We start from the raw sequence: 16,162 nt of genomic DNA, 5'->3' as shown, positions 1-16,162 counted from the left end.
GGGGGGGGGGGGGGGGGGGGGGGGGGGCCCGGGGAGCCCCAGGCAGCTCAGGGAAGAACACGCACGCACGCACACTACACACACACTACACACACACCACACACTGGGCGGCTTCTGCTTCATTTACAACGTGAGGGAATGCACCTGGAGGTCCCCAGAAAGCCAGGGCTCCGGCCTCCCCCACCCCAGTGCTCGTTAGCATTCTGCGGAGCGGGCTGCAGAGACATCTGGTGGCAGATTTACGGCTCCCGCAAGAAACCCCGCTCCGTTCGCTGCCGGCACCCGGGGCTGAGACGAAGGGCTTTTCTCAGGCAGAGTCTATGAAAGTAAACCCCATTTCTTGACGGCTCTTCTTGTGTTGAAAGCTTCCTTCCTAAATAATCAAGGATCTACAGACTGCGGCCTTCAGATGTTCAAAAATAAAGCAAAAAAAAAAAAAAAACAAGGAGTGCCCAAGGAAACTTAGGGGGGACTCAAGCCATACAACTGATTCTAGAATACATCTAATTTAGCCCAGTTTTCCCCTTTTCAAGCCTAATTAAACCACGAACTGCAGTCTCATCGCGTGCTCACGCCCTGCCCCCTTCTCCGCGGCCTGGCTGAGGGGCTCCTTCCTACCAGAGCTTTTGAGGGGCAGGTGCCCAGGACCCTCCAGGGTCCGTCTGTCCCGAGAGCCACCCTCACACCTCCACGAGGCCAGTTTGAAGGAACGCAGCCCAGTGTTTGCTGCCTCCCTGTCTCATCCTGCCTTTCTTCTCTGAATTAACATCCAAATGCATCAACTCAGATTTATTTCTAATAGATTTCACCAGACCCTGTCTTGCTAGAAATCCTGCATCTGAAAGGACGGAAACTTGGTTGCAACAATCATTTTGAGAGTATCCATCTCCGGTTTTCTCCCTGGGGGCCGCTGGTCCCATCCAGTGACCCCTCCCCTCAACTCAGAAAGACCCATCTGAAAGTCAAGATCCAAACCACGGAGCCCTCTGGAGAGGGTGGAAACAGAACCTACTGCGCTTATTTACAGAAAGGTGGCCCTATTTTCCTGCCGGCTGACAAACCGGCTGGAGTGAGTGTGTGCAGGTGATGAGAATAGGCTGGCGAATGCCTTCCGCCTATCCGCAGAAAAGAATTCACTTTAAAAATCAGCAGTATCAACAGCGAAGGCATTTATTCGATGGTCAAATTTCCACGGGCCTGTGGCAAAACCTCCAGTAGGCTTCTAGTTAGCTTCAAAAGGCAAAACAAAGAACCCCAAAGCAACCTGCAGAATTTTGATTTACTGACCCATCACAGCCATCCGTGGGATCATGGCAAAATATCTCAGTTCTCATGGGGCCAGCTTCCAATGGCCTCTTCCTGGGTCTTCCTGAAAGGCCCAGAAAACTGAGCAAACTACGGGCTGAACGTGGGAACCCTTGCCCAAGTCACGAGCAGTGGTCTTTGCCTGATGACCAACCACAGCAAAATCTTCTGTGAATTCACACAATGCACTTGGAAATATTTCAGAACACTCCCTCTAGCTTCAAGCTGTAGGTACCACACAATGCCTATTCCTCCTTCTTTATGCCATTTCAAGATAGATCTTCTCATGTGACTCCATCTGGGGAGTCTGGGATTTGCCTACAGCTGCAAAAATCGTTGTCGATTTTATGTTAACGTTGCATGCTCAAAATACAAGCAGGTACCAGAAACACCAAGAGACTCTTTATGCAAAAGTTCAAATCATCAACTTCAGTTCTGTGGCCAAGCAGCTATCAGCTGAGTCCACTGTGGCGAAAAGCAGCACTGTCAAGAACCGAAGGAGAATTTCAGAAAGAGGGAAAAGAAGCAACCAGCAAATGGGCCATCCTCAACTTTGCTTTGTTTTATGAGTTCTTATAAACAGTTGAGCTGGCTCAAAATCAACCACTGGCAAAGAGCAGCTCTTTAAACATTCCAAATCTGAAAGTGTTTCATTGCCTCTCTGCAAAAGCATTTTAGGAAATAGTAATTTATAACAAAAGGAACCCTCGGATTCATTCACAGCCAAGCATAATTGATGGGGACTATTTAATGCGTACTTTACAAAGCTAATATTGTAGTGCGCTAAACCACAACACGATTTGGGCAAATTAATTCCTCAAAACACTCATCCCAATTATGTTTTAAAAATCCACGCTCCATGCACTAACTCTTACGCTGACAATTCTATATTTTTGATTGGATTAGAGAAGGGTAAAATACAGGACATCTCATTTTCAGAAAGCCGTGGGACATTTGATTTGTCTCAAGGCCCTCGATGTGACTAAATAATTTAAGTAAGATATTCTCTCTCTAAAATGGAGATTTGACCTTAAGGAAACCACAAGCCCCAAATTAAATAAACTCTTTAATTTGCTGAATGCTAAAGCAAGCAAATACAAGTATGAATTTTAAGGGCAAGTGAATTAAGTGTTTATTTTAGTGATGGATAAATCTGAACTAGAATAAAAGAAATCAAATAAAGAATTAATATGTTTTATTTATTTATTTTTTTAATTTTTTTTTTTTTTTTAGATTTTATTTATTTGAGAGAGACAGAGACAGTGAGATAGAGAGCACAAGTGGGGAGGAGAGGGAGAAGCAGGCTCCCCACAGAGCAGGGAGCCCGATGCGGGACTCGATCCCAGGACCCTGGGATCATGACCTGAGCCGAAGGCAGACGCTTAACCGACTGAGCCACCCAGGCGCCCAAGAATTAATATGTTTTAAATTGAACCGATATTTCAATCAAAAACCCTGTTATTGTTGGAAGTTATTTTTTTTTCAGTTTAAATAATTTTATCCAAGTACATGCTCACCTTCTAGATTACCATATTTGAATATAAAAGAGCAATAGTTCCATCCTGTTGCAAAGAAAGAATTGTGATCACAAACCTGGAATTCAAATTTATCATACAGATCTGTTAAGAATGTGATAGAAAACTAAAAGAAAAGCAAGAGATTTTTTTGAGGAGCAAAATGTGTGTGAAATATACATTTAAATATTTAATCCAACATTTGATTAAACGTATTTAAAGGTATGGACTTTATGTATTTAAAGGTGGTATGAAAGTAATCTGATATATTCCAATCACATTGAACAGCTTTTTCTTTATTGCATTTCTCATGCACTAACTTTCATGTACCTTGGTTTCTAACTCAATTAAAGTGCCAATATAATCCTCATTCATCATAAAAACAGCTCTTTATAACGTGCAAAATAGTTTGGCTCGGAGGTTGATGTCATAATGAGGGTAGAATGTATGCGCATTAACATCGTTTTTTTCTAAGTGTAGTTTTATTGGAAAAATGATTTTCCACTGTGAAATTTACTGGGTCTAACAGACAGAGCTGAATTTATGGCTTCTAAGAGAGTTATGAGTATGGCAGAGGCAACGTAATTAAGAGCACAGGCTTTGGAGTCAAACGGACCTGGAAGCAAAGCCCAGCCCTACCACGGCTAGTTCTACTCTCGGCCAGCTGACCCAGCAGCTCCCGTCTGCTCTGCGGCCACGGGGGGGAATTGTATCTCACGAGGGTGGTGTGAAGACACCGTGATGATGGGCGTGTATCACAGGCCATAGCGTCTGTCCATCACACAGAGAGCCCTAAACGTGTTACTCTTCTCTCTCATTTTCCCAGCCCACATATTTCCCATCCCATTCTAAATAGTTCCCGGCACACTGGAATTATTCAAAAGGCATCTGCTGAGGGAACAAGTAAATTTTAGAGAAAATGTGGGAGTTACAAGGGCACTGGCTTTGGCATCGAAGGCCCAAAGTCCAGATTCACGGTCAGTGAGCTGGGTCGTCTTTGGTAAAGCACCTCATCCCTGAGTCTCATTTCCCCACCTGTGACTCTCTTACTTGCTACTCAGAGCTATTTTAGGTATCAAAAGAGAAAATACATGAAAGTGCAGGGAATGTTGGTCATAGCAGCTGTTGTTCTATCTGATAACTTGCCACTCTATCCACGCTCTCGGTTATTCTTTACTGCTGATAACTGCCCGTTTCCTCCCTGGCAAAGTTGTTCTAGAAGTCCCAACCTCTGCTCTAAAAAGAAATTATTTTCAACCCACAATGTGTCCAAAATATCCACAACATTCTGAATTTTCTAAAGCATCATGATAATAAATGTGGCAAAACCCGTTGGAACTGGGATTTGCCCATTCGTTGTTCACGCCACGCGTCCTCCTTCCATTCGCATCTCGTGGGTCCCGCGGGACCTGGAAGGGGCAGTCTTATGAGCACTGATTCACGTCCTTCAGAGGTCACTACACCTGGTTCTGGAGGAGACACACGTAACTCAGGCCTGACATCCGACCAGAGAGACCGCTCTGATGGCCACATGACCCAATCAAAGCCACTTAAATATAAGCAGACATTTGTCAACAGATTAGAAGAGAGGCACAATCTTTTCCTTTGCACGTGATCCTGAGAGGCTCCGCAAGACTGCAGTTATCAGCCACAGTCTCCCTGCCATGCGGATGGAGGCTGCTGATAAAACCAATATGAAGAAAGGAAGAGCTAAGGGACAAAGTCACCAAGCCCTGGGGATATTCATGAACCTCTAAATCCAGCTCTATTTGTTTCCTACTCTGCCATAACAAAGCGCCACAAACTGAGCGACTTAAAATAACACAAATGTATTTTGTTGGTGGGAATGCAAACTGGGGCAGCCACTGTGGAAAACAGTATGGAGGTGCCTCGAGAAATTAAAAACAGAACTACCCTATGATCCAGTAATTCCACTACTGGGTATTTACCCAAAGAAGAGGAAAAGGCTAATTTGAAGAGATGTATGCATCCTTATGTTTACTGCAGCATCATTTACAATAGCCAAACTATGGAAGCAGCCCAAATGGCCATCGATAGATGAACGAATAAAGCAGATGTGGTGTGTGTGTACATATATACATACATATACACACACACAATGGAATATTATCAGCCATAAAAAAGAATGAGATTTTGCCATGTGCAACAACACAGATAAATCTAGAGGGTATTACGCTAAGTGAAATAAGTCAGAGAAAGACAAATACCATATTCGTCTTTTAAGAAACAAATGAACAAAGAAAAAAAGAGACAAAAAACAGACTCAACTCCAGAGAACAAACTGATGGTTACCAGGGGAAAAGTGGGTGGGGGGACGGGGGAAATAGGTGAAGGGGATGAAGAGCACACTAATCACGATGAACACTGAGTAATGTATAGAACTGTTGAATTGCTATGTTGTACACCGGAAACTAATATGACACTGTATGATAGCTATACTGGAATTAAAATTTTAAAAATAAAATAAAAAATAATAAAGGGGCGCCTGGGTGGCTCAGTCATTAAGTGTCTGCCTTCGGCTCAGGTCATGATCCCAGGGTCCTGGGATGGAGCCCCACATCGGGCTCCCTTCTCGGCGGGAAGCCTGCTTCTCCCTCTCCCACTTGCATTCCCTCTCTCTCTGTGTCTCTCTCTGTCAAATAAATAAATAAAATCTTAAAAAAAAATAATAAAGAAATATATTTTCTTGCATTCCCTCTCTCTCTGTGTCTCTCTCTGTCAAATAAATAAATAAAATCTTAAAAAAAAATAATAAAGAAATATATTTTCTCACAGTTCTGGAGGCCAAAAGCCCATAAGGGGCTGACAGGGCCATGCTCTCTCTCTGAAGGCTCTAGGGAAAAATCTGTTTCATGCCTCATTCCAGAAGCTTCTGGTGTTTGCCAGCCATCCTTGTCATTCCTTGGCTTGTAGACACATCCCTCCAGTCTCTGCCTCCATCTTCATATGGTGCTCTCCCTGTGTGTCTATGTCTGTATCTGTTTTCTTATAAGGACACTAGCCATTGGATTAGGACCAACCCTAACTCAGTATGATCTCACTTTAAATTGATGACTTCTGCAAAGGCCCCATTTCCATATAAGGTCACATTTGCAGATACCAGGGATAATATTTCTGTGGGACATAATTCTACCCACAACACCAGGTATAATTGAAGTGTGAAATAATTTTAAAGTTTCTGCCCTCTCAACTATATAAACCAATATATTCCCTTCACTTTAAGCGAGTTTTGACTGGATTACAACACTTCGCAACTGAAAGGGTCCTCACTGATAGGGACACCTCGAACCGCCCCATAAATTAATGTGGCATGGAGGGAGCTCTCCTACAGTCTGTAGACCAGCCCTACTTGTCCCCTGGGCTCACATGCTCCCCTCTCCTCAGGGAATGAGACATCCAGGCCTAATCTGATTTAGAACTTTTGTGCTCCAGAACTGACCCAGGGTGTCTGGTCCAAGGTGATTATGAATTGCTTATGGCAACTGGCATCCTGTTTTCTCCTGAGTTTTCCCCACCTGGACCTATAATCCTAACCAACTACCCCCTCTTCTGGAATCTATCATCTCTTAGAGATTTGGGACCATAACATGCAGTAGACCAATAGTTGGTGTTCCACAAAACACCAGGTGATAGAAATAAGCCTTGGGCTCCCTAGTCTGAACAAATACTACATGACCCACACAGGAATTTTAATCAGCTACACCTCAGTGCAAAACCAAAAATCCAAAGTCGGTTTATGGGTGTTCTTTAAATCTTAGGGAAGTACATGGGTCTAGCTCTGAGCTAGCGCTTTTGGTAGACAATTTGGGATCATCGCTGGAGTCACCAGGAAAAGCTTATGCAAACAATTTTAGATGAAGAAACCCTTTTTTAGGTAATGCATCTCTTTTTAGCCCTGCTCTACGCTAGACCTTCCCTTACATCACTGAGACCTTCTCCCAACTTCCTCTTCTTTGTGTAGTGATATAACCAAATACAGAAATAAGATAATGTTGTTTCTCACATGACCTAGGTTTCCCCTTTTATTCACGAAAAACAAGTGTTTGATTTCTTTCTGTTTAACCCCCAGCTGTCTTCTTCCTCCCTACACTCTTGCACCCTGCAAGACTATAGCAACTTTGTTCTGACTTGTCACTGTCCCCAAAATCTCAGTGCTGGCCCGTTCTCAGCTGGCTGAGACTTCTAGAGCCCCTCTGAGGCAGCCACGTGCTGTGTTGCCCACTCGTTTGTAGAACCATGGGACACGACGGGTGGCCAAGAAAGAAGGGAAGGTGAATCTCAGAAATGTGCTGAGGTCTTGGCTGAGTTGACCTGATTGGATTTTGCTGTAGTGAAAGAACAAGGCCTCCCTCTGGGACTCATCTTCCGGGATGAATCAGAGTGGGTCTTTCACCACAAGAAATATGCTCTTCTTTACAAATACGTGTCATTAGGTCATCCTCTTTGCTTAAAAACTTTCAATGACTCCTTGCTGCCAAAAGGAGTTCAAGCCATTATAGTTGGGCATTCAAGGTTCCTCACAACCTGTTCCCAGCCTTCTCTGTAACATCTCCCCACCCTCTCCTGTATAATTCTCCTTTCCAGATCACTGGTCACCCCAGTGGTTCCCCAAAATGCTTGTGGATTCCTCTGCCACGCCTTTGCTCAAGATGGTCCTCCGGCAAAATTCCCAGCTGATTTTAAGATGGCCAGCACGAGGCCCAGGACTTGGAACGCATTTGGGACTTCAGAAATATTGACTAATGAAAGTGTAAATACAAGAGACCTCTGAAAACCAACTTTATGTCCTTCATGGTTTGACCTAAGGCAAAGCCCATAAAAGTGATTCCCCCAGGTCAAGTAGCATAGGACTTTCCTTTGATGCTAACACACACACACATTGTTTTCACATTTCAGTGTTTCAGGGCTTCTCTGTTTAATATAGGAAATGTTTCCTTTCTCTCCTAAATATATGCTCTTAAATCTATCTTACAGCAGATAAAGTTCTAGAATCAAGGAAGTCTAGTGAGTGGCACACACTGCCTCCTTCACGGGTCCATCAACGTTTGTGGCCGAACAGATCACATCTGCCCAGACTGTTCATCAACTCCAGTGCCTACTAATTAGGATTCTGCTTTCGCAGGGCTTCTTGCTTTGTGATGCATCATCACACACGATAGTCAAGACAGAAAATACAACCACACTGAAGAGGAGATTCGCAATATACACGGATGACAGCTTCATAACAAATCAAGAACAAGCAAGATCTGCGTGGTGACTATCCTTGAACTTTGGAAGTTGCTTCATGCAAGCCATTAACTGGCTCTCTGCCAGCCCTGTTGGGCCAGGGGATAGCCCATGATCTGCCACAGCTGGGGGCTTTTCTCACTATTCCAAAATCAAGACTGACCTCTGAAATCAGTCTTACTTCCCCTTTCTCCCTTCCGCTGGAAATAATCTGGAAAGGGCATTTGTCTTGTGACGAGTCTCTGTCCTCACCCCCACAATATCATCCTAGGTTGACACTATATATCCTCTTTCGTTATGTATCAACATAGGCTTTTGGGACTCCTAGCATGCTACAAGATGGTAGTACATCTCTCTGATAAATAACCACTTGTTATTATTAGTAGCGAACACCACTGTGCTCAAACACTCCATCCAGTATCATCTTCTCCCTCCAAACTAGTGCAGCTTCATTAAAGAGACTGTGACCCCACTTACACTCAGCCGGTAGCACAGGAGTAGCCCCTTTTTTTTTTTAAAGATTTTATTTATTTATTTGACAGAGAGAGACAGCGCGAGAGAGGGAACACAAGCAGGGCGAGTGGGAGAGGGAGAAGCAGGCTTCACGCCAAGCAGGGAGCCCGATGCGGGGCTCAATCCCAGGGCCCCGGGATCATGACCTGAGCCGAAGGCAGACATCCAACGACGGAGCCACCCAGGCGCCCAGGAGTAGCCCTTTCATGGATGTGCTTACTCCTGGCAGACATGGGATGATGCTACGCCTTCTGACGCAAGACACTTGCAGCCAATGGGAGAAGAGTGCTGGACCAAAGTCTGCTTGCATAATTTCTCAAAATACCTCCCTAAACAACCACAATCAATTCACAACTTTAAAGGCTGAATTTAGCTACTATTCTAATGGATATGTGAATGCACATTTCTATTTCTTCTCAACCACCCACCATGCCTTAACAGGTACGGGCAGGAAAAGATGAGAGGAGGACCCATTGATGGATCCCAGTTAGAATGACACTGGTCCATGGGAAATAAGAGTTGGGTTAACAGGAATTGGGCTATCTCTGCCCACCCTTGGCTCCTCCTATGACCCCCTGTGCATGTCTGTATTAAACCTCCCTCAACCCCCTCTCACTGTGCCTTTGAAACAGAAGATAAAATGGACACTGCTTCTTCCCCACTCGCCCTAATATTACAAACACTAATTGGATGCCCTCTGCTTTGGGTCTTTCCGTAAAAGGCACATGATAAGAAACACATGGTTTAATGGGTCCTTTGGTAATCACTAGTAATCACTGCCAATTGGACAGTGGCAGGATGCCCTATGGTGGGGGTGAACTGAGTGGTACATGGAAATTTAAATTGTGAGTCATTACAACCGTAATTGTGATATGCAGAAGACCTGTGAGAATGTGAATCAATCTGGTGGATGGTAAGAACAAAACAAAACAAAAAACAACAACAACAAGAACAACAACAAACCCACTCCAAGGGACTCTGCTTCCCTTGTCCAGCTCAGAGCCCACAGCTGTGCAGTCTGACAAACCACCCTAGTGATGATGAGGGAGGTGACGGGAGTGAGACCAGCTGTGGTCGTCAGGCTTAAAGTCCTCTTTCAGAGCCACCTCTTCAGTCCCCGGAAACATTTTACAAGAAAGTGGTGTGGGGAAAAAACGACAAGCTGCTCAATCTTCTGTAAAACCAAGTATTTCAGTATTTCACCACTGACCTGATTTCCAGAATACTCTATCCACTTTTGTTGTACAAACACAATTAGCACAAAAGTATAATTACTGGGCTGGCAAAGAATAAATATCTACAGAACATGCTGAGACCTGTTAAAAAGCACTTGAAGGAACAATGCATTTCGTTTTCAAGGGATCTGAATCGTTTATCGGCATCACAAGGCTCCCCTCTCCACCGGGACCTGATCACCACCTCCCTCTTTAAAAACAATAACGACAGCATGATTTTGCAGTGACCCCATTCCATGAACCAACAGAAAAAAAGAAAATGCCAAGAGACCGTTGTCTTTTTTTTTTTTTTTTTAACAGGGTTTTGGGACACCTTCAGGGTAAATCACGCAAGAACCATGCTCAATAAACAAGCACATACATTACAGAGTTACATCATCGGCTGACATCCAAGGAGAAGCCAAAGGCTAATTGCTATGGTTTACTGCATCATTCCAAATGACCTTGTGCAAGAAGATTTACCCTGACCACTGTTGGAACTTTACAGTCTGAAAACTCATCTACTTGTTTCATGAATACTTTTTAATTACTCCCCTGGGAATATTAATATTATTTTCTTTTTTAAATTTGTCTTGGGAAGGGATCATGGTTTCATGCCTGCCCCCCCTTCTTTAAGATAACTAAGTCCCTGCTTGGCCAGACCAAGGACACTTTTATTTTCTTTACCTTAAGTAGCTGAGGTAGAAAACAGAGACATCAAGATAGGCCTCTGAGCACTCAGTCTGTGGAATCAGACTACTTAGTTCAAATCCCTCCCCCATAATTCAGCCAGCCGTGTAACAGTGAGTGGGGATTCCTTCCCTCCCTGAGACTCAGTTTCCTCATCTGTAAAATGAGAACAGCAGTAGCAGGACTGATCTCTTAAGTCCATTGGAAGGACCGAAACAGATAACGTAGGTAAATATTTACCTCAGAGGCTGGCATAGAGTGAGCACTCAAACGATCATGTTTTTCCAGTATTTTTGTTTGGGTGCTATTGTTTTTACTACAAGAACCATTTTGGAATTCCGACGTTCTCTGATCCCCCAGTGAATAAAGCGGAAATGAAGTGGGAATAATCACGAACCTACTTTGCTACACAAGACAATGCTCCAAGGCCGCAACAATGTAGCCAGTGCACGGAACTCACCAAGTGCCAGCCTGGATTCACTGGGCACCTTCGCAATTAGCAGGGCAAACACTGGGTGCTGCGCAGAATACACAAAAGCAATGGTGCAGCACGGTCCGGGAAACTGACAGTCTGGTCAGGAGAGGACGGACACACACACACACACACACACACACACACACACACACAAACTGTCCCGTGCTGCCTTGCTAAATGGCCAGATGCAGCTGCAGGTTCTTAAAGCATCTTTTTTGGAGGGCAGACGAAAAAGCCTGAGCTCTGAGATTTCCTCTGTCAGATGCTGCAGAGTAAGGCTAGGATATCACATGCCCTTGGCTGAAACTAGAGGTGCTGTTGTGGGTAACCTCATGAAAGGAGGTGAGCAAAAGACCAGAGACCGCTTGGCTTGGCAAAGCCGCCAGAACGGCGGTCTTAGCATCTGAAAAGGTTCCAGTTGAGAGGCATCCTTAAAAAAACGCCCCAGAGCAACTCACTTCTCTTACAGGGACGCCGCCCCCCCCAGACGCCCCCCATGCTGGGCCTCCCGGGACGGCCTGCCGGAGCGCCAAGCAGCAGCGACCAGCGAGGGGCCAGGGGAACCCACCAAGGGGATGGCTGACAGACAACTCCCACCTGGGAAACAAGCCGAAATCATCTCGAACGATCTCTTAGTCCTTCTTCTCCAAGTGCCTATTCCTTCCCTCCCTGCCCCCAAATTCTGGGCATCACAGTCCCCAGACACCAGAAATCAGAACTCTGGGGACAGGCCTCCTGTCCGATACCCAAATCTGCCCTAGCTGCTTTCTTCGTGGCCTCCTGGCCACAACCACAGGTGGCCTCCAGAATTCATCCAAATAAGAGGGTCTCTGCGCTTCCAAAGCGGCTTATTTGGATCGTTCATCTCAGGCCACCTTTAGGGGTAGGAAGAGGATTAGGTCCTTGGGGAACAAAATCTAATCTAATCTAATCGCCTGGTACCTAGATGGGGGAGGAGGGGCGAGCTGGGAGGGAAAGGAAGGCGCGCGGGAAGATCGGCGACGTGGAGGCCGGCCGGGGCTACACAGGGTCGCCTGCCCAAGGGAGGTGGTCCCCCGCTGCCTCCAGCGGAGCCGGCCGAGCCTGAGCCCGCGGGCATCGCCGCGCTTACCTTGGCCCAGAAGACTCTGTAGGGGCCCTGAGGGTCCACGTGGACGGTGCACGGCAAGTCCACAGCCTCGGAACAAGCCACCTTCACCTCCCGCGTCGCGGGCGCCAGGCTGCAGACTGCAAGAGGGACAGAGAGAGCGGCATGAGCCAGCGAGAAGAGGAGGGGTGTCGCCAGGAGTGGCGGGGGGGAAGGCGTCTGGGGCCCTACCGCAGCTCAGGAGCAGGAGCCGGAAGCCGCGCGACATGACTGGGGTCCGCCGGCCTGGGGCGCGCTCGGCGGCGCCGCGCTCTTATACCCGCTCGCACAGGGACTTCCCCGGGCGCCGCCCAGGGGAAATCCCCGGCGGGCGGCCGCAGCGTGGGGCGGCGAGCCCTCCCCCGCGCCTGCCACCCGCGGGGCGCCCCCGCCCCGGCCCCGCCCCCGCGCACGGCCCCGCCCCCGCGCGCCCCGAGTCCGCGCGGCTGCGGGGCCGCGGCGATCGCCACCCGCGCGTGACGCGGCGCGCTTGGGCTTTTGCAAACGGCGCGGGCGCGCGTAACGGCGCCCCGCTGACCCTCCCCGCAAGCGGGAGCGAGGCCCGCCCCCGGGGGGGGGCGGCGGGGAGAGGGGGTGTGTGCTCCTCCCCCCCCCCCAGAGGAACCTGGATTCAGAGAGGTGGCGCAGCTTCCCCAGTCGCCCAGCGTCGGGGTGGTGACGCCAGAGGTGATCTCAGGACTCACTCTTCTGCAGGTTCTATTGTAACCACAGACTCTTTAGGCTTCCCACGGAACTCCGGAGTCTAGTGCGCGGCTCCCTGCCTTCTGGCCTGGGTTATCAGGCCCGCCTGTCGAAATGATCTCAGCCAAAGGAGAGCCTCTCCTATTGAAACACACAGGCACACAGTTTGGGGGGTAAAGACCAAAACAAAACAACACAACAGAAGAAAATAGAAATCACCTTCTAGTCATCCAGAAGTAACTTCTGTTGACATGTCGGTGTCTCAGCTTCGGTGCGTTTCTAGGTATTTTTAATGGGACACTCTACACACTATTTTGTAGCCTACTCTCTTTTAGCTTAATATTTTGCAAGAGTTTCCACATCATTAAAAAATTGCAACGGCTGAATCTCAGATCTGTACCTCTGAAACAAATAATGCAATATATGTTAAGAAAACAAAAAAGAAGAAGATAGCAGGAGGGGAAAAATGAAGGGGGGGAAATCGGAGGGGGAGACGAACCATGAGAGACGATGGACTCTGAGAAACAAACTGAGGGTTCTAGAGGGGAGGGGGGTGGGAGGATGGGTTAGCCTGGTGATGGGTATTAAAGAGGGCATGTTCTGCATGGAGCACTGGGTGTTATGCACAAGCAATGAATCATGGAACACTCCATCTAAAACTAATGATGTAATGTATGGTGATTAACATAACAATAAAAATTTTTAAAAAGATTGCAACAGCATCATGTTGGTGGCTGCAGAATATTCCATCATGCAGTTCCATCATAAATTAGAACCAATTGGATCGTGTGAGACATGATCAGTCTAATGTTATAGTTAGTAGACTATCTTTGGTGGTGGTAGGTTGTTTCTTTATTATTAACATTACAAACGGGGGCGCCTGGGTGGCTCAGTTAGTTAAGTATCTGCCTTCTGCTCAGGTCATGATCCCAGAGTCCTGGGATGGAGCCCCACATTGGGCTCCCTGCTCAGTGGAGAGCCTGCCTCTCCCTCTCCCACTCCCCCTGCTTGTGTTCCCTCTCTCACTGTCTCTCTCTGTCAAATAAATAAATAAAATCTTAAAAAAACACACACACATTACAAACAGTGCTGTGATTGCTATGATGAACTTCCTTGGAGATAAACCTTTGCTCTAACATTGCCTAACTTTCTTTGAATGAATACCTAGAGGAAATTGTGCTAAGTCAAAAGGAATTTACAATTTTGTTAAATATTGCCAGAATTACCACCATGGAGGTGTTCTCAATCTGTATTCTCACCTGCCGTGTATGAGGGTGCCTGTTTCCCAACACTCTTGCCAACATAAATAGTTATCAAGCTTCCACCTTGCCCTTGGAAGAGGTTATAGCAATTGACAGTGTAAGTGCCTTATGCCCATAACCCTCGCCAACCTAATTTTTTAATTAGGAAATTTTTAGGCATACACGTACAGAAAATAAAAGTATCGAACACATCTGTATGCAATATATTCTTAATAAAACATCTGTCCCTTGCTAAACCCCATACGTGAGCATTTAAGATTTTTTCCAATTTGTCACTGTGATAAACAATGTTGCCTGAAGCTGGATATGGTCAAATCCTCTGGCCAAGCATTCCCACCACCTTATTAGACATTGATACCTTATCCTCCAAAATACATGTGCCCATTTATTCTCTCTTCAGCGGGACTTGGCATCATCAGATTTTTTTTTCCATTTTCACCAATCTAATGAGTGTGAAATATCAGATCCTTTTTGTTTAATTTACATGACACTGATTACAGGAGGAAGGAATGTCTTTTCTTACGTTTTGAAGCAATTGGGTGTCCTCTTTTGAGGATTGCCGGTCATATCGTTTGGCCTTTTCCATTGGAGCTGTTTATAAATTCTGGGCCAAATCCTTTCTTGGTTACATGCATGCCAAATATCTTTTCCAAGTCAAAGGTTTGTGTTTTTTACTGTTTATGATGTCTTTAATGTATAAAAGTTTTTTTAAAAAAATAATCTAATGTAGTCAAATGTATGGGTCTTTTCATTTATGGTTTGTGCTTCTGGTGCTGTGTTTAAGAAATCTTTTCCTACCCTGAGAACATAACAACATCCTCCTTCATTTTCTTCCAAAACTTTTTAAGTCATGCTTTTTTGTAAGCCAGTTCCTTAATCCACTTAAATCTGGTTTGGTGTAGAGATTTAACTTATTTTTTCCATATGGATAACCAGTTTTCCAGTGCTGCTTGCTAAAAGTCCTTATTTTCCCCATTGATTTGAAATAGCATCTGTTATATACAAATTTCCATATGTGTTTCTCTAGTCCATCTCTCCCTGTACTAATATCACTTTCTTATTACTTAAACTAGAGTTAAGTCTTGATATGGTGGTGGAGATGAGTGAGCCCTCAAATGTTGATCTTCCCCTTCATAATTGTCTGGAATTCTTGTTTCTTTGCTCTACCTTATACATATTATAATCAACTTGTGAATTTCAAAAACCTCTTTTGACTTTTAAAAGGAACACATTCAAATTATATATTGCAGAAAACTAACATCTTTAAAAAAGTGATTCTACAAATCCATCAATATTGCTTATTGTTCCATTTGTTTAGGTCTTCAAGAATTTTTAAAATTTCATACATGAAAGCTTTCTACTTTTTTTTGGTAGATTTATTCCTAGGTAGCTTTATATTTTTGGTTGCTATTTTCAGATAAAATTTTCTGAACTAAACTAAATTTTTCTAGTTGCTCATTACAAGTGAATAAAAACTTACTTTGGTATAGCCAGCAAACTTGTTGAACTTTCTGGTTAATGTGAGCAATCCATTCTTAGACTCTCCATTATGACATGTTTATAGTCATGAATTATTTAGAGGATTTTTTCCTCCCAAAATCTCAAATATGTAGGTTGGATTTAACTCTTGCTAGTGATCTCCAGCAGTTGAGGGTACTCGAGAATGTGGTCTGTATGATTCTTTGCAGGTTCTCAAGAAATTGTTGTGGCCTAATATGTGGGCTTTTAGTAAATGTGTCATGTGTTCTTGGAAAGAATGTGCATTCTCCACATGGGTGTCTCTTTTTATTTTCTTTAAAGTAGGCTGCGTGCCCAGTGTGGAGCTCAGCGCGGTGTTTGAACTCATTGCTCTGAGATCAAGACTTGAGCTGAGATCAAGAGTCCCACGCTTAACCGACTATGCCATCCAGATGCCCCCACATGGGTCTCTTTAATCAAGCTTGCTCATTGTATGATGGGTCTATATCCGTCCTAACTTTTCGTCATCTTAAACTACGAATTACACTGAAAGAGATGTGTTAAAATTTCCCCTGTGACTATGATATTGTCCATTTATTTTTGAAATTTTATCAATTTTTTTGCCTCCTATAACTTGATTCTATGTTTTAGGTGAC

At 45.1% G+C, this 16,162-nt stretch overlaps 1 protein-coding gene across 2 annotated transcripts in view; it reads right to left on the bottom strand.

Annotated features, from left to right (window-relative positions):
- The window catches only part of CD83 (CD83 molecule), a 19,040-nt gene extending 6,605 nt beyond the window's left edge, over nucleotides 1-12,435 (bottom strand). For both annotated transcript variants that reach the window (XM_032424938.1, XM_032424937.1), the window contains exons 1-2: nucleotides 12,277-12,435; nucleotides 12,070-12,185 (exon numbers count right to left, since the gene is read on the bottom strand). In XM_032424938.1, the coding sequence (XP_032280829.1) occupies nucleotides 12,070-12,185; nucleotides 12,277-12,313 (153 nt within the window). In that variant the 5' untranslated portion in view covers nucleotides 12,314-12,435. The remainder of the gene's footprint in view (nucleotides 1-12,069; nucleotides 12,186-12,276) is intronic.
- Nucleotides 12,436-16,162: the final 3,727 nt, after the last annotated feature.

Source organism: Phoca vitulina, unplaced genomic scaffold (assembly GCF_004348235.1).
Source record: "Phoca vitulina isolate PV1807 unplaced genomic scaffold, GSC_HSeal_1.0 scaffold31, whole genome shotgun sequence".
Lineage (NCBI taxonomy): Eukaryota > Metazoa > Chordata > Mammalia > Carnivora > Phocidae > Phoca > Phoca vitulina.
This window is presented reverse-complemented; position numbering and strand designations above follow the sequence as displayed.